The sequence below is a fragment of the Phalacrocorax aristotelis genome, chromosome 4 (genome assembly GCF_949628215.1).
Source record: "Phalacrocorax aristotelis chromosome 4, bGulAri2.1, whole genome shotgun sequence".
In the NCBI taxonomy this organism is placed as follows: domain Eukaryota; kingdom Metazoa; phylum Chordata; class Aves; order Suliformes; family Phalacrocoracidae; genus Phalacrocorax; species Phalacrocorax aristotelis.
The window spans coordinates 47207797-47227232 of NC_134279.1; the positions used below are offsets into that span (position 1 = coordinate 47207797).

Consider the following 19436-nt stretch of genomic DNA (forward strand, 5'->3'; position numbering starts at 1 on the left):
GCATGTCAGTTTCTACTCTGAATTACAACAGTTGAAATTATTAACATTTAAAAATAAGAATGACTGAAAACTTGTTTGGGTTTTAAACGCTAGGATAGTTAGTGCTTCTAGTACATTGTGTGGACAAGATAATTCAATGCTTTGTGTGTATTTTGGTGTGTCTGTGACTTAAATATAACTATAAATGTTTTAATAAAGTTCTGTTACTTGTAGTGGGAAAAATATGGTGGTGAAAGTCCATTAAATTATATTAATCAACTAAAAGAACATTTAGAAAACTTATGCATCATTCAAAGTTTTTATAAACTATTCGTTATTTTGTGGGTTTTATATTACCTGCCAGGAATCCTCTACAAAGGAAATGGTGAAAATCAATTTATATCTCAGCAACCCCCAGTTGTTAGTAGCATTATGGGCAATGGAAGACGACGGAGCATCTCCTGTCCAAGTTGTAATGGTCAAGCTGATGGTAATAAATTATTGGCTCCGGTTGCCTTAGCTTGTGGGATAGATGGCAGTCTTTACGTGGGGGATTTCAACTATGTTCGGCGGATATTCCCATCTGGAAATGTAACTAGCGTTCTGGAGCTAAGGTATGGTTTTTTCTCATCTCAGACTTTTGGACTTGTGAATTACTGTTGCAAACTGAAGTATGGAGTAGATTTCTGACATTTTGTAAGTTAGAGTTGCCAGATGCTTTTGGGAACAAAAAAAAGTTTGAGTCAAAAGATTTTAATGCATTTGAAAAAGTATTTAAATTGAAAAAATTCTACCCTGGTAAAATATTTTAACTATGCTTATGTAAACTGTGAGAATTTAATCTACCCAAAGTAATTATTCTGTGGATTTTAAGAGTTAAGCTACATAGTCGACGTGAGTGGACAAAAGACCATCATTCACCACTTCACTAATGATAGGTATAAATGTTGCCTTCTTTTCATCTTTTAACATCCTTTCTGAATGTTTTTCTAATAATGTTCTTCTGTTCTTTTTTACTTGCTCCCACCAAGAAATAAAGATTTTAGACATAGGTAAGCATTCCTTAAAGAAGATTTATATTTTTCTAACTGTTCTTTTTTCTTTTTTAACAAATGAATACTTACAATGGAGAAGTCATTTCTGAGATGTATTATTAGAAAAGAGGAGTATTTTTCAAAGATAATGAGTTCATATGTTTTAGTTATGTCAGCTGTCAGGCTGTATCATCCTTTTGGATACGAGTTCCTCTTTTCTCATCACTCTCTGTCCACAGTCAGGCTTCTTTTTATGCTTGTGTATGCCCTCCTCTGCTGTCCCCTCATCTCTGCTCTCTCCTATTCCTTGCTGGCAGCACTTGTGCTGATCCTGTCAAAACTCACTCATTTATCAGATACCCCAAATACGATGAGAATGGCATATAAGTAATAAAAATATGAAAGTGTCAACCAAGTTCCTTTCATTACCCTTTTGATGTTGAGTGCTTTCAGGCTCACCTTTAAGACATTCGTTTCTTTAAAGGGAAGTTTAAATTGTCCCATAATAACACAACTCCAGGAGTTAAGGTTTTAAAGTACACTGAGATTTGTAAGATGGGTCATAAAATCAGTAGTAATCAGAAGGACTGGAGTACAGCATTCGTTTGTCCTGGCATCGCTACAGTAGTGGCAAGAACAGAGAAGAAGGTGGATGCTTAGAATTGCTGTGCTACAGCAGCTGGTGCTGATAAGGAGACAAAAAGAGAGTTACTCTAAAATCTTGTTGGATACATGAAACCCTGCAAGACTTTGTGGTGGAACTGCTAAGTACGGGGCTTAGCAGCCCCGCCAGTGTCGTTCTCTCTGTTTCTTGCTGCTAATCCTTTTCCTTCCTTTTTTTTTTTTTTTTTAAGAAAAAAAAATCCCAGAGAGTCATATCTCAGTTCTCTTTTTTTTTAATTCACTTTACTTTGGACATGCTTCTTTATGAGGAAGGGTTTTATGTTTAAAAAAGTATGTTTCAAACATGTTAGGCAGAAAAATCCATTACTAAATTGAAGTGTTTGCATTGGCACTAATGATCAGAATTGGGAGTTGACGCACGGTCTTGCTGGCTTTATGTTATTTTCCAGGTGTGACTCCGAGGCAATCTCTTCTATTTGGTGGGTTTAGGTTTTCACTATTACATTCAATTTGCATTTGTTCCACTACTTTTAAAATAATAATATCCCTTGTGGTGTCGTGAAGTTGTGATTGCAGCTGCATAAGACATTGTCTTGGCACATGTATGGAATATGGAGTAATACTCAAAATGGGAATTTGAAATGGACAAAAGGGATTAAGGAACGGATGCGTAGTGAGGCTTCTTTTGCTGTGATTTAGTAGCGACACCCTCTTCTACCTCTGGCAGAACTGTGGTCACAGGCTCAACCACAGCGTTTCAGAAACTAGATCCCGGCATGTAAGAAAAGTTGGTGAGGGATAACATTGAAGCTTTTCTCCCTTATTCATGCCCACACAAGTGGAAGCTCCAGGTAGAGAAATTGCAATCATATTGCACAAATTAGTGTAACGTCATTTTCATGGCCTCATATTTTGGCTATGAAGTAGCGGGTCCTCCTGAGGCAGAAGGAGGCGTAGAGGACCGTGGAGAAGTGGCGCTGCAGGAGCAGCTGCGGAGCCACTGGGCAGGAGGTGTGGAGCCCAGTGAGCAGCCTGGCACAGTCTACTATGAGTTTGCGTTTTATCTCCCCTCATACAACATTTTCCCACTGTCCAGTCTTAGCCTAAGGGGTTTGCTGCTCAGAAGCTTCCTACACCAAGAGTGGCACCTTTATGCTTAATATCCCCTGATAGCTTTTTTATTCTGTTAATTTAGCTGATTTTTATTTAACACATGTAAACTTTTAGGATCCACCAAATCCTGTGGCCATGGGTTCCCCAGCTTACGGACACACCATGAGACCACATAGCTTCTTTTGCCTGTGTGAAGTCGTGCAGAGCCCTGTGAAACACTGAGGAGATTTCTATTTAAATTGCAGTTTGGAAAACAGCCCTCAATAGACCACTTTGCAATATATAATTACTAGGTATCAAAACTAAGAAAATGCACAAAAATATGCATTCCCCAAGTAAAACTAATGAACAAGGCTAACTACTAGTTCAGATCTGTTATCTATTCAAGCATTGAACTTTCCTCGCCTATAAACACAGTGCTTCAGCACAGAGAATGATGTGCCTCGCACCTCAAGGAGCCTATACTCTAAATTAGAGAGACAATGCAGATCAAATTTATCCTTTAATGTTCCAGTGACCTAACATTTTTTCAATCTCAAAGCTGAACTGATGTCTTTATACACACTGCTGCCTGTGGGTGATGAATGCTGATAGGCATTCATGGAAGAAGTAATTTTTAGAAGGACTTTGAAGACAGAGAGGTCATCTGTAGGCTATGGCGGTATCCCAAGTCTGTAGAGAGCCAGAGAAAAGTTTAGCAAAACCTGAGAACAGCTTTGAGGGTATACGGTTTAGAAGGCACAGAGTGAATGGGAGAGATGGGGGGACTGAAGCAGGAAGAGTATGTTTTAAAAATTCATACATGGAGAGTATTGCAGGTGATCTGACAGTTGAAGAATTAAAAGATCGGTGTAAACAAGATAAAATTATGCAAGGGGAAATAGATCATTACAGCTCTGTGCCTGTGTGTGTATTTGCACACGTGTGTGTGCACTTCAGATTTGAAGTACTGTTACTATTATGTGGCATAGCCAGAGCAAGAATTTGTTGTCATCTGTCTTTATAGGAGCCCATGTTGGTATGTAACTGCATATTTTTCAGAGCTACTGACAGCGGTTAGGCGAGACTGAATGAGTCAAGAAGTCACTGAGTGCGGAGTTTACTTCCTTGCGTTTTTCGTTACTGGTAGAAGGCAGAAGCTTAATATTATTTCAAGCTACAATGAAATAGAATAAACTCTGTGCAGCTTTCCAGCTGCTGGCTGCTTACCCCTGTACTATTTCTGAGATATGCGTAGTGCGCATAGATGTTTTCTGGCTAGAAAACAAATGTGGTTTTCACGGGACCATTACTCAGTCCCTCAAATTGTGCCTTGCTGCTGTGAATTAATGAGGTTTTTCTATCAGCTAAAGCTACCTGAGCCTTTTAACCTTCACTTGAAAGGAAACGCTGAAGTTAAGCCTGTTGTATTATCTTAGAAAGGAGCCGTCATATGTCTATGTATGACAGAGTGGAGGGTTTATGTTGATTCAACAGTGATGTCCTCTGCACTCCCAAACCTTGGGGTTTTTTTATTTAAACGAGAAAATATCCATAAATTATCAGCTGAATTTTTTTGTTTTGATAAGGATACACTGCTCACTATGAGAACTCATCCCAAATAAGAAGAGCTCTGTCATTTTTTGTTGGAATTAATTAAAACATAGAAATGTTTTCATATTTATGAAGAAAGCAACTTTAAAAATTCTTTTTAGAAAGAGGTAATTCTGTTAGGCATAAATTACTTAGTTATTGATTTGACAACTCATTATTCCAACAATTCAAAATTATGATTGAGGCAATGTTAGATGAGTTGAAGTACTTTAATTTAGATTTTAGTAGTATAAGGAAGGACTTTATTTTAAATTACGATGAAATAAAATTTAATTGCACATTCCACATTTTGCAATGTGTTTATATTTGAAGTGTCTGCAAAGCTTCTTAAAGACCAAAGTAATCATGTAAATGGGTATAATTTAATTTGCAGTCTATAGAGGTATAAATAATTCGTACACTACATAGTGATCATATTAAATGATCTCTGCATAAATTAAGGTTTCAGAAATGCCTTTCAACTCTCTAGCACATTGGCAGTTATAGATTTCTAACACAGAAATTTCAAGTAAGCCTACATGTAATTGTTTTCAGACATGCTGTACAACACTCAGCTCTATAGCAGAGCTTTTTAAGAGGTGCTAATCACTGTGTATTTGATTTCATTAGTCTGCCTCACTTGGTTTCTTCATTCTGAACCAACATGTTAAAAGTCTTAAAACCAAAGAAAATCCTATTTATGCAACACATTTTTTCTGTGTTTTTTGTAATTGGATAGCTATAAAAATCTGTCCCTGCTAAAAGACATAATTTGTTCACAAGTTGTTCCTGTTGGTCTCTTGTTGCGTTTTCCAAGTGGCAGTACATAAAAACGTGTTACATTAGCACAGTTATGTATTTACAAAACGTGAAGTGTAGCATTGTGTGAACAGATGTTTGGCTATCACCAAGACTGGTAGATCTGTTTAAGCAGTGCTTTTGCAAACATCAGAAGTGGGACTGACTGTTCTGACACTCTGCTTCAATCCATTAGGAGAGCATCTGAAATTACCTCCTGTATTTACATGACCTTATTTCAGCTCTTTGTGCCATAAATTAGGTCAGGAATCCCAACTGCAGTGGGTTAAGTTTCTACATCATAATATATCAGTCCAAAAGGTACTCTCCAGGGCTGTTTTTTTCACCAGCAGGGGAGAAAAGACAGTAATTCTCAATTATGTGGCACCAGTGGAGAGGCAAAATGTACGTTTCTGGGAAAATGGTTAGCAATATATATTTTCACTGTAATAAAGACTGTGTTGGCATAGTTAGCGGTTTTGTGCCAATGTGTACAGTTATTTGAAATATGATTCTGAGTTAAGAAGAACAGAAAAGCTCCGCTCCATGCTCTGGTGGAAAAGATGACATTTCCTAATGTGTTAAATCATGCGTATCACGTCTTTGAAAGCAGTGGATTAAACAAATACTTACGAAGGATGTCTTATCTCTTGCCTGTGAACTAATAATACGAACTCTGCCTTATCTGTTCATGAATTATATAAACCATGCACCTCAGGAGCCTTATAGAAATCAAAACCAATAGGATGGTAACAGCAACAAAGTGTAAGCGAGGGCTGGGGTCTTGCTGCAAAGTTTGGAACTGGATCAAGGTTCCCAGAAAGCCTGGGAGTTTTCAGACTCCAGTATTTGATTTGGCCTATTGTAGAGACAGGAGCTGTCTCTATTTACAGAGCATAGACCAGGCCTGTGAGCACCACAGACAAAATGGATCTTCTGTCCCAAAAGGATGAGTAGCCTAGACTGGACTGCCTGTGACGCAGGCAAGAAATGAGAACCAGTGAAGGTTTTGGGGCCACATGACCTGTGCTGCATATGCCTAGAGCATCACCCTGGTTTTAACTATTCATGCCTTACTTTTAATCGCACTCTGTGTGAACTGAAGCCTTTTCTTCTTGATCCAATGTTAGGTGCAATTAATTACAGCATATGCGATGTATCATTCCGTTTTACAGCAACAACCCAGCTCACAGATACTACCTCGCAACTGATCCTGTGACGGGAGATTTGTATGTTTCTGACACAAACACACGCAGGATTTATCGGCCCAAGTCACTCACGGGTGCGAAAGACCTGACCAAAAATGCTGAGGTAATAGGAGGAACAGGAGAGCAGTGCCTACCATTTGATGAGGCAAGGTGTGGTGATGGAGGCAAGGCGGTGGAGGCAACTCTCATGAGCCCTAAAGGTAAAAAGAATTAACCCTCCATAATTTTCAAAATAATTCGAAAGTTCAGAGCTGAGGACATGATCTTGTTTAATTACTGAGCCCAGTAGTTGGCTCCAAAATGTGGTTTTGAGTAATTTTTTTGAAGTGGAAAGACCATGGAGGAAGAGAGCTACAGGGGACCTAGGTTGATTTTTTAGGAAATATTTGGCTTTCATGATTATTGAGCATTTTTAAATGCTAATTTAGATTATGTGTTTGGCAGGCAACGGTGAAGATTTAAAATCAGTGTTGCTTTTGGTCCCACTTATCCCATTTTTCAGGTTAACTTAAAATCTAGGCCCTTCTCAACACACAACAGCAAAAGAATGTGATTGACAGTAGTAGATTTTATACGGAACATTGGTTTATTATGCAAGATATGTTTACAAGCTGGTTTACTATCTACTGCCTAAGACCGTATTTTCTGCCTGTAATTTCCACTAGAAACGTACCACTGACGCCCTTAGTTATGGATAATATATTCATTGTTAGTACAAGAAACTAATTTTCATTCTCTTCACTAAAGGAATAGCAATTGACAAGAACGGGTTAATCTACTTTGTTGATGGAACCATGATCAGAAAAGTGGATCAGAACGGAATAATATCCACTTTGCTTGGCTCCAATGACCTCACCTCAGCACGACCTCTAACCTGTGATACCAGCATGCACATCAGCCAGGTACAATTTATCTCTTGCTAATTTGGAGAGCTGAGCTGGGGCCAGAAATGCAAATGCAGCTTTTTTGCCACTTAAAATAAAACTGGGTGGAGTGTGTAATGGATATTTAACAGCAGAATTTGGAGAGAAAGAACCGTATTCCAAGAGCATGAATCGTAGTGTATTCTCTTAGATATAAATGCTGCTGTATTCAATTTTTCTGCCCATAAAGTTCAGTTTAGTTTAGAACAGCGAAACTATCAGCAGGAAACATTAAGTCTGATAGCAAATACTGGGAGAATGGCGGATCTGTTATAACTGTCCTGGCATGTTGATGTCTGCCGAATCACTACATCCTTAGCCTACTAGAGTGAATGAGAGGATATATAGAAAAGAACATATTTTTCTATTTGTCTCAAGAAGCTTGTGTAGGTAAGAAGGGACGTCACTAGTGGTATGTTTAAAGGTGGAGTACAGTACGGTGTTTCATAATCTGGAAGGTAGTAAGCTGTTTTTCCTGTTAAAAAAACAAAAGGTGAGTACTGTCCTTAAAGGACGTATGTAGACTTTGATATCTCTCTCTATTTTTATTTATGCATTTGTGATACAGAAGAGAGTAGCATTTATTGCAGAGGAAATTAAACCTGTATTTTAGTTCCATTGCAGCTGGCTTCTTTACAATAAGGTAGATGTCTAAGCATTGTTCCCCTTGCCTCCTTGAAAAGCTTTAGTTTGCTGCATGGATTTTCCTACCAGTCTTTTTGTCATGATTGGTTACAGCAAATGAAAAATATCCTACAGCAGTGTCTATAACCAAAGGCGAATTAATTAATTTAATCTGCACTGATTAACTGTTTAATAAAATGCTTCTCTTTGTTAAGGTTCGTCTAGAATGGCCTACGGATTTAGCTATCAACCCAATGGATAACTCCATTTACGTTTTGGATAACAACGTAGTTCTGCAGATCACTGAAAACCGTCAAGTTCGCATTGCTGCGGGGAGGCCAATGCATTGCCAGGTGCCTGGAGTGGAGTACACGGTGGGAAAGCACGCTGTACAGACCACGCTAGAGTCAGCAACTGCCATTGCCGTGTCCTACAGTGGGGTACTCTACATTACAGAAACTGATGAAAAAAAGATTAATAGGATAAGACAGGTCACAACTGATGGAGAGATCTCATTAGTTGCTGGAATACCGTCAGAGTGCGACTGCAAAAATGATGTCAACTGTGACTGTTACCAAAATGGAGATGGCTATGCTAAAGATGCTAAACTTAATGCCCCTTCTTCCTTAGCTGTGTCTCCCGATGGCACACTCTATATTGCTGATCTGGGAAATATTAGGATACGGGCTGTGTCAAAGAACAAACCCTTATTGAATTCCATGAACTTTTATGAAGTTGCTTCTCCAACTGACCAAGAGCTTTATATTTTTGATGTTAACGGTACTCACCAGTACACTGTGAGTCTAGTCACCGGAGACTATCTGTACAATTTTAGCTACAGTAATGATAATGATATTACTGCGGTAACGGATAGCAATGGGAACACTCTTCGTATCAGACGGGATCCCAACCGGATGCCAGTAAGAGTGGTCTCTCCTGATAACCAAGTCATCTGGTTGACGATAGGCACTAATGGATGTTTGAAAAGCATGACTGCACAAGGGCAGGAGCTTGTCTTATTTACCTACCATGGCAACAGTGGACTTCTGGCAACTAAAAGTGATGAGACTGGATGGACCACGTTTTTTGAGTAAGTAATAAAATAAAGTCAGATGCCTTATTGTTTTATTGAGTTATGCAGTACCATCTGAAATATTTCTGGAAACTGATGAAGTAACTGTAAAGATGGCCCTTGATAACAAAAAGCACATAAAGATGCTTTTTGTTTCCCATGCTGTCTTCCTGTCTGACTTCTGAACATTGGGTCTGAATAATTTTCAGTTCAGTATTTTGAATTTCTATTTCGTATATATTGAAATAATAGTGAGACATCTCACTCTTGTCAAGAAAGCTGTAACTCAGATAACTATGGTTTTGTAGATTTGCATCAATAACTAGATTTTCATCCCATTTACACATTAGATTGACATTGTTCTGCAGCAAATACTGACAAGAAATTTGTCTTCACTGCTCAATATTTTTTCTTTCTTTCTTCTAAGTGAAAACATGTCTGCATAGTCTTTTACCCCAGAAAAGGCTGGATAGGTACTTTTTTGAAGTTGTAAAAGGTGGTGTTTCACTGAGCGGGAAATACGCAGGGAGGATCTCCTGGATGGCACAGCCAGCTTTCACACAGGCTGGCCTGGGCAGAGGAAGCTGAGAAAAGAAATGTGGGCGGTGGGGGGCAATGTCATTCCTGGAGGAATAAACTGAAAACACAGAGACCACCAGCAACATGTGGTGCGCAGGTGTGAGCGCAACAGTGAGGGGTATGAGTGGAACAGTAGGACTTGTAATTTTACCAGCCTCAGAACAAATCTTTTCAGTGAATTGCTTTACCCTGCGTTACAGTCATTAAGTCATCAATACCTGTTCATAACCACCATTAGCAAAACGTTTTACAGAATCCTCAGTTATATTGACTAAGAAAGGTCATGGCAATTTATAGATAAAGTAGATAAAGTAGAACCTGAGAGTTCATGTTCGGGTTTTATAGGCAACTTCATCCCCCAATGAGCTGAACTACAAACTGATATGCCAAACAAAACATAACAAAAATGCGACTTAAAACACAAACAATTTATTTCAAAAAAGGTCATCGTAGAATTAACACATATTTTTCAGTCATCTCGGTCAACTGGAAAAATAGGTGTATTTTTAAATCACATGAAAGACATGGTAAGGTGAAAATCTGTTGGGTGAAAATGTGTCCATGAAGGATCGGAAGACGTAGAGTTAGTATGATAAGTAGAAGTGTTAGAGGGCCCGCCGCTGAAGTATTCAGGATTACAAAGGGCATCATGAAAATCCAGTAAGTCCCTCTTCTTTTTCTTTTTTTTTTTTCATCTTCTTTTCTCCTATCTTTATGATGAAATGCAGTAGCAACTGCTGCCAAGGTCAGGGCCGAAAAAAAAGCTTTCAATTCAACACAAGATAAAGAAAATAAAGTGCGGGTGTCAGGCAGTGGCAGCAAAGCCAAACATCTGTGTTCTGAGATAACTTCACATTTCTGTCAGCGTACATTTGGCTGAGGCAGTGTGCAAGAGGACTCTGAGCACCTGTATCTACTCTCCAGCTTTTACATTTGCCCTTCAGAGACATGAGAGCAGCAGGTGCTGCTTCACTGCATATTGTGTCCTGAAATGGAGACAGGGCTAGAAATGCTGATCCCTAACAAAGACAGCAGGTGGAACAGCACTGCTGCCAGTTTTAAGGTATTCTTACAGTAATCCGTAAATTGGCAAGGCTTCGGTAGCGGGCACATTCCCAAAGCATTAGCGAACGTCTGTAATATTTAATTGTGCATTGGTGCATCCGCTGCATATCTTTTTAGGTCCTGCCAAGAGGACAGAGAAGCACAGCGCGGATACACAGAGGAGTGAGAAGCTGTTCGTTTGGGAGGGAACGTGTTCTCCTTCCCATGAGTTAGTCCTGTCCTATATGCTGAGAGACCAAAGCACAGCTTCGGATGGGCTGGGAATAGTCATCCATTTCCACAAAGAGTAAATTCGATGTTTAACTGTGACACACACAACCACTTGTTTCCAGCAGGCAAGCTGGGCAAGGCAGTCAATTTGGTGGATAGTGAAGTCCCTTACTGAAATTAAGGCATCTGCTGGGTACAGCAGGCACTTTTAGTCATGCCGGCATTCATACTGGCTAATTGAAGGCCTAGAGTTTTAATCAGGGCAGTAATTTCTCACCATGTTGCCTGTAGTTTTTTGTAGCCTACTGTGGTACACTGTAGAAGTAGCTGATGGCTCCTGAATGCATCTTAATGGCATCTGTATGATCGCAGAAAAGCACTTATTATATTCACTATTAAGTGGTTGATGGGTCTGTATTTTTCATCATAGGGAGAATTTAGGGTACTGTGTGTCATGAAGTACACTGTTATTTACTGAGTCTGTAAATAGCCATCTTTCACACCAGATCTGCTTTCATGCAGACTTTCTGGTCTGAGTTAGGTTATGTTCAGCTGGCTTAGGGAGAGCCCTATTCCCCTCAGTAGTAGTAGTAGTATTTCCAAGCTGCTGTTTATGCACTTCTTAAACAATTACCTCCAACCAATGTCTCGTTAGAATTCCCAAGCTGAAATAATGACAGAGAAAGCTAGGCAATTTCACTCACCCCAAATTTGCAAGTGTATGAGGCTTTTGGTGAAGCAAAGATATTAATCGCCTTCCTGTAGCCATGGTGACGAAGTAATCTGTTTAATCGCAACAAGGAAGATTCGGATTAGACATTTGGAAAAACTTCACTATGAAGATTTTGGAGCCCTGGAGCAAACGGACAATGACAGTGACCCCTTGCCCTTCACAGGCTGTCTTTAAGAACAGATTAGACATCTTTCAGGACTAACAGAGGAAGAGCAGATCCTGCCTCGGGGTAGGGGTTGGACCACATGACCTCTCAAGGACCCTTCCAGCCATGTTTTCTATGATGCTCTGTACAAGTTAATACCAAAAATAAAAAATTGCACTGATTATGTAAAGCTACAGGGAATAAGTGGAGGAAAAAAAGCACTGTGTTACTTTTCTTGCCAAAACAGCATTCTTAGAAACATCCATCGGGCATCATAGCTGCTTACTTTTTAACATAAAATCCCCATGCACCAAATTTGTGTAAGTATGTTTCCCTTTTGAAGAAAATGTAGATAACAACACAACTATTTTGCCATTTTTTGTTCTAGGACCAGCAGAGATTTTTGTGACTTTGCTTTTCAGTGCTGATGATTTGTAACATTAAATCTGACTGGGCTGGGTTTCCAGAGGCTTCTGCTAGTATTGCCAAAAGAGATGGAAACCATGTGTGCTGTATAAGGTCTTGTGTGGGAGTGACGTGGTATACCTGTGTGTCTCTCTCTCCCAGCTTTTGCATATTCAAGTTTGTAGGTAGCGTGGGCTAAAAAATTTTCAGCTGAAGAGTTTTCTTTTGCAAAAAATGAAGTCATTAAAATGGAAAGGTTTCCCTCGACTGTCAGGCGAGGAATAAGAAATTAGGAGAATAAATTGTTCTGACTTCCTTGTTCTATTTTAGAAATAGCAAAATATTTCCATTTCATTGCTGGATACGTTCTTTTTTAATCTCCGCATTTATTTATTTATTTTATTTACTCTACTGCGTTATTCCAATTCTCAAAATATTTTGGGAAGGGGATAGAATTTATATTCCACACTGAATTTAGACTTCCTTCACACTCAGAGTTAAAACTTTTCAACTGTTAGAATTTCCAGTGGACTAGAAATGTCATTTTTCAACTAACTCTGAGCATGACTGGGTTGTTTCACCCTTTGGTTGTCACACATCTGTTTAAATGGCAGAAGTTACATTGGAGTAAAAGGTACTGTGTGTTTAGTAATAAAAAGATCAGTCTTTGGAGCCAATTCAGTAATAGCTTTGTTAACTATTCTCTTGTGCAAATCTGTTTGTATAATCGGAGTGTGAATCCAAAGAACTTAGATCATTTCAGTTGAGTTCTCAGTAATTTGAGAGCAGATTTCAGAAAACTATTTAATATTTTATTTCCTTTTTTAGAACAACTTTATAGTGAAAAGAGGAAATCTTTGAAAAAACATTGCATCCCAAACACTGGCAATCACTGCTCTGGCACTTATTAAAGCATTTGGACTTGTTTCTTTTCATGGCATGCTAATATCAGATCCAGAAGAAATCTACTTTTCTTTATTTCACTTAGTCTTGATGCTAATTAATCTAGAGTTTATTTTATTTAGTCTCCACTTTGCCTGAAGAAAGGAAGGAATGACATACAGGAAATATTTTTTTATACTCCTTGTGTTTTTTACCGTGCAAATTTTAAGTACTAATGTGAATTATTTAGGATATCATATAATCTCTTTTCTGTATGTTTACAGACTTTGATTTTTTTATATCTGTGGCAAAATGGATTTCTGAATTCCTTTTTTTTTAAGGGTTTAGTCTGCTGATCAGAATTGACCCTTCATATTTCAAGAATGCATACCTTTCTAAAGTACTGTTACAAAAACTGGTAGTGTTATCTGCTATTGAAGCTCTAAAAACTTGCTGAATAAAAAAGATATTAACAAAAAGGATTGAAGATATACACACGCTAAAAAACCAATGGAGCCATATGAAGCTAAAAGTCCTCCACATTAGGTTTTATAATGAAATTATAATATTAAACAAGGTATAACTGTAATCAGCCTAATCAAATTCTGTTGTTCTAAAATTGTGAAATATCTGAGCTGGAAACCATTAACTATAACTGCATATTATGCATACATATTATGAACATTGGAACAGATAAATCTTAAAAGTTGAACTAATTATATGCATATTTGCATTTTGGAAGTGACTTCGTAGCTAGCCTGTATTCCATTATTTTTTTGCAGCAGTTTCTATTCCACCTTCACACACACACAGAGCTAAGCCAGGTGCACAGAAGGAGCATTTTCTCTGGACCTAAGTTTTTGAAGTATCAGAAGTAAACTCCTAAAAAACCTTGAAGTGCCCCTGTGCAATCACTCAGTCATGCAGGAGGCCAGAGGCCTGCCTCCCCAGCCTGCAACGTCAGGTCTCCGTCAAAGCCCTGGCATGCCAGCACTTGCCAGCCAGCCTTTAAGATCAGCTGAAAATGGGTAAAAACCTCACTATTAATTGAATGTATGACAATGCTCAAGAGGGCAAATTATTCCAGAGAAAAAGCTGCTATTGCTCATGATACTTAATCTGACCAGAAGCATACGGCAGCCCTCTGAGAAGGTCCCAAGTGTCTTGTTCAGCCCTGCTTCTTCTGAATCATCTCACTATCCCAAGTCATTCCCTGGGAGCCACCGGGAGCTCAGCACATGCTTGAGCAGCTGTCATGACCCCACTGCTTTCATTCCGCATGCTCCACAACTACTTTGTGTAACTTCAGCCTCAACGTTACAGGGAAGTCCTTTGGTTGAATCGTTGGCCTGCTGCCCTGCCAGTCTCCAGCTGCTTTGTGCTCCTCGGATTGCTGGAGGAACTGGTAGAGGCCGCTCTGCGACAGAGGATCCCTCCAGGGCAAGAAGACAGCCTTAGCTGTCTGGGCACCACGTGCTGAGGCTGGGCTGTACTGCTAAGGCTGCAGTCTATGTGCATGATGGTGTGCTTGGCACTCAGGTGATCTCTGGCAGCTACATAGTCCTTAGACGTGGTTTAGAACAAATCGTGGCCAGCCCAGTGTCAGGCATCTGGGACCATCCCTCTGTGGTCCCACCCCAGGTGCGCCTGCAGGCTCCGCTGTAAAAAGACAGCTGTTCCTTTATCTCACATGCCCCGCAAGGTGCAGGCTGCATGGACTCTCCTTTGGCTTCCTCTAACCCCTTTGGTTAAACCTGGGTAACTTGCCTCCCTTAGGCATGAATTAATTCCAATAGCCACTGTTTCTTACCTCCTTCCTGCCTAATCTCCTCTTGCCTTCCTCTCCTTTTAAGAGCAACATCAGCAGGCAGAGATCTGATCCAGACTAAGATGCCTCCTCCTCCTCCTCCCTGCAAATTCACGGCCTTTCTTCCATGTCTCTTTTTTGCTCTCCAGACCTTGCCATGCTACTATGTTTAACTTTCTTACCTTGGATCTTGCTCCTTCCCATGTCACCCGTCATTTCTCTAAGGCGTGTTTGGCTTCCCTGCCTTTTCCTCTCCCAGCGGTGCATTTCTTAATCCCCTGTTGTATCTCTTGACAGTTCATTCAGTGTTTTCCCGGGCACTTCATGCCCTGAGCTCATTTGTCTTCTCTTTCCCCTCCTCCCTCTCCCACTCAATTCTCGTCTCCAAGGGAATGCAAGAGAAATCAGAGAGTGACATTAGCAAGCAGAGCCCTTACAAGTTTACTTTACTCCCACAGTTAAATTAACGAGCTTTCCGGCCATTCTGGAAAGGGGGTGAAATCACTCAGAATGTGAAATCCTTACGATAATTTTATAGACTAGAGAGAATCACAGGTAAAAAGCTATTTTCATTGCATGCTGCAGAGTATCACCCTTTGCATATTACGCCTTTATTAACATTAAATTCAGTGCTGTGGTTTCCTTAAAACTCTGTGATACAGAGTAAGATACTGCCCCTGGCTTGGACTTGTTTAGTTTGCCCACGTACCGGGCACATCATTTGTAACTGTCGGCATTTGGCAACAGGGAACAGATGACATTTTGCAGTTTTCCTCTTGCTTCATCTTAATGCATTGCTTATGGAGTCTGACTTGGAAATACTGAGATTTGGCTTGTAAAAAGTCTCTGGAACTTCTACTGAAAGATTTCATTTTGATAAAAGCAAGTATTGAATTTTGATCAGATAAAAATTAGCCCCCAACAGTAGTGTCAATTCACTTGCACTTTTAACTGTGTAGGAAGACGTTCACAATTCAGATGTCATAATTAATATTTCTGTACCGTTTCTTGTAACGTTTGTGGGGTTTGCTTTTCCTATAACATTTGTGTTTCTATTTGTGTTCATTTTTCTATCACATTTATGTTTCAGTAATATGAATATCTCAAAACAGCTTGTCTTCATTTTTCTTGCCATTTTGGGGCTTTCATTCTAATTTGATTCTGTTTCCTTACAAATAACAGAACTTTGTACAAAATCGTAATCTGGATTTTTTTTATCACCTCTAAGCTGCATTCTCTGAATGTCCTTGGTATCATAGGGCTTTTTGGATATTTTTATCCTTTTACCATCAACAACCTTCTATACCTTCTGCTTTTACTGCTGCTGCTTCTTGCTTCATCAGTCTAAACCATAATGGCTATAAAGTAGTTAACCATACTCATTAAAACAGCTTTGTTCAGCCAATTTTCATATTCTTGCATTGACTTTTGTGGCATCACATGAGCCCTTGATTGCAAACCATGACTTAAAAGTGCAGTGTCTTTAATCTTCCCATATTATATTTATTCAAGCAGCAAAGACACGTTCTCTTCATTCTTAACTGTCTCTGAACTGTCTTTTGGGGAATATTTTTGAGATATCCAGTCCTTTCATAAGTGCCTCTTTATCCACGCTGCCTGTCTAAATCCAGCATACAATACGTATATTTCTCTCTTAAAGCACATTTCAGGGACTAGCTCGTTCTCTCTTAGTCAAGATTTGGTGCTTCTCCTCCTCTCAACATTGCACAAGTTGAAACTCTAGGAAGCATAATCCTCTCTCACCATTTCCTGTAGACCTGTGGAGGCAAGTCTGGCCAAAAGGCAATTAAAACACCTCCCTCTATTCAAACAAGATAACTATTCCCCCTACCCAAAGAGAACTAGTAGAGGAAAATATCAAGCTGACATGTTCAATTTGTGCATGGCCACAAGCTGAAGAATGGCAGGGTTTTTTAAACCTTCCCTGAGATGCAGCAATACTACACAAATGTGTAGCCATGCTTCATGCAATATGCAATTTCTGAGAGGAGCTTAGTGACAGTTGTGCTTGCTGACCATACTTACCATGTTTCTTCTTCAGATAAATTGTTAAATACATTTTTCAAATTTCTAACTTTAACTTCCTTTTGCTAAGAACAGAGGTTGTGATCCCACAATTTTTGTACACTGGAACTGTAACTCGACTTTACAGTAATTTTTATCACTATAATACAACATGCTGTTATATACTTTAGTCTTGTAAGGAGTTTCAGCCTCATCCTGCTTAATAACAAAGCAGCCATGTTAAAAATAATCCATTAATAGATACCATTAGATATCAGTGTGAAATTTTTTAGAGAACTGTGGTGTGTCCCCTAATTGCTCTGAGATCAGTAGTATATCTCATCTAATAGACATTTACCCATTTCTTCATACTTGAATGTTAACTGTTCCTTGTCCTTAGAACTAGGCTAAGTAATAAAAGCAGAACTGAGAAACTATTGGATAGGTAATAATATGAAAACAGCAACACTGGAGGCAGGTACCAACATTATTACATCTTACATGTATGGGAAAGGAAGAAGTGCTTTGATTTCTGTCAAGAAAATCAGCGTATCATGTCTCTGTGATTTTGGAAAGCACTTAGAAGTAAGAAGAGTTCCACAAAAAAATAGTATTATTCCTATTAATGACATAATTGTCCTGCATTGTCAATCCAGTCAGCTCTGATCAGGTTCCCAGAAGTATCAGTTTCACTTCTGGCTTTATCAAGGTCTTAATAATACCATTTGTTGAGTTATTGACATGTTAATATTCTTGTCCCATGTTAATCTTCTTTGTCAAACAGAAGTCAGGGAGGCTATAGCCAAGCTAGCTTGCACTCCTTTACACTCACTTCAAGGGGGACTGGTTGTGGTGAGGGTGGAAGGGCAGCTCTGGACTGCACGCAAAAAGGCAGCTCCCTGGTTTCAGTCATGCTATATTCAAACACGCAGTCCTTACTTTCAAGCCTCATCAAGAGCTTTCGATGCATCTTCCTTGATGTCCCCACTGAGGCCAGAGTGATCAGCTCTTTAGGGAGCCTACAAGGCATGTGCAGTTGAAAGTCCTCCCTAATTCCCTCCAAAGAGGGGAGAGTCTGTCACTTCTGAAGCCTGCATTGGTTGGGTGTGACTTGTGCTCTGAAGGAATAATGATGTCATTCTAAATTAACCATAGAACCTGAATCTAGCAATATTTGTTTACCATATTGGTATTTGGCTGTCCTAAAAGAAAAAAAAAATACACGCATGTAATTTTGCTTTCCTTTTGCTAAATTAGCTTTTCAAACATAATGCAATTTATTCAGTTCATTATGTCCACTTTTTGTGACCCCGTAAAAGCACCCTCATAGAGTTTTTACCTTTCGAAATGAAAAAAAAAAAAAACCAAAGAAGAATTAAGGGGGGGAAAGCAACATTACAGCTTATTCTGTGAAAAAAAAGTCTGGCCAACCAGACCAGCCTTACATCCTTTTTTCACTAAAGGCATACGCGTTCAGCTCTGACAGTGTAAGCAGACCTTACAGCAAGGGACAATCTGTCATACAAAGTATATATACACCAACGTTTCTGTTATTTGAAAGGCCATACTCTGGTATTTATATTGACAAGGCACACAGTTTATTTGTACAGTAATAGATGAGCTAAGGAGGGGTGGGGGGGGTGACACAGAAACAAGCCAGCAGCCTCAGGGAGCCCTGAGATTAAAGACACTGCGCGGGAAGCTGCCACAGGGCAGGAGCTGGCTCTGCACACCCTGACAAAACCCAGAGCGTGGCCCCTGCGGACCCCACGGGGCTCAGGGGCAGTGAACTCCCATTAGAGGGAAGTTGAAAAGCGGGGGATGAGTGCTGAGGTCTTGTAGATAAAAGCCTGGCTACTGTAATTTAGTCTCATCTTCGTAAGGACAAGCCCCCTTCAATTGGGCTGGAATTGGCTGCACTCAGTTCAAAAGGGTATGCGCTGCTGAGGAGCACCCCCAGCCCTAGGAAGCTGCTCCATCCCCAGTTAATGGCTGCCATTTCAGCCACACCACTTCCATTCCACTGCTCCCCATGCACCCCTTTCCCCTTGCACAAACACCAGAGTTGTTCCTCCAGCTTTTCAGAAAGCACCATCATCATTAACGCTATTTATTTGTGCAGGTTCTTGTGCATGTAAGGTGTGTGTCAGACATACAAGTTATGAAAGAATTCTTGGTTTTGTGAATCCTTACGAGAATATACACAGCAGGTGCTTATTGCAGCAAACAGCACAGTGTGGGAGGATTGCAACACCGTACAGCAATGAGTGAAAAGTTTGGCAGTCTTCTAGCAAAACATAAAGCAGCAGCCCCAGCATGATAAATTCTTGTATTGCTTCTTTCACTGCAAAGCACCGCTCCCCCCAGATACCTGTCTCAGGGAGTCATTATGGATTAGGCCGTGAAGGTGGTCAGTCTTACTGCAGCGTGGTAAGAACTCTGAACTCGTGCTTGTTTGCCTGGTTGTGCAATGAAGTGGGAAATGAGCATCAAAAACCCCTCCGTATGGAAGTAAGTGAGCTATCGTGAGTGAAGGTGTTGTTGGTCAATTCATTTCTTTGAGCTCCCTTTCCAAAAGACACATTTCCCACAGTGATTTTCGGTTAGAGTGTGCCTGTTGTTTTGCAGATGAGTTATG

At 39.8% G+C, this 19436-nt stretch overlaps 1 protein-coding gene across 13 annotated transcripts in view; it reads left to right on the forward strand.

The window, feature by feature from the left end:
• The window catches only part of TENM3 (teneurin transmembrane protein 3), a 416806-nt gene that overhangs the window by 371820 nt on the left and 25550 nt on the right, over positions 1 to 19436 (forward strand). For 10 of the 13 annotated variants that reach the window (XM_075091186.1, XM_075091190.1, XM_075091192.1 and 7 more), the window contains 5 exons: positions 344 to 593; positions 1011 to 1031; positions 6296 to 6528; positions 7076 to 7230; positions 8091 to 8965. In XM_075091186.1, the coding sequence (XP_074947287.1) occupies positions 344 to 593; positions 1011 to 1031; positions 6296 to 6528; positions 7076 to 7230; positions 8091 to 8965 (1534 nt within the window). The remainder of the gene's footprint in view (positions 1 to 343; positions 594 to 1010; positions 1032 to 6295; positions 6529 to 7075; positions 7231 to 8090; positions 8966 to 19436) is intronic. The other 3 variants (XM_075091189.1, XM_075091191.1, XM_075091198.1) reach the window with 1 other exon arrangement.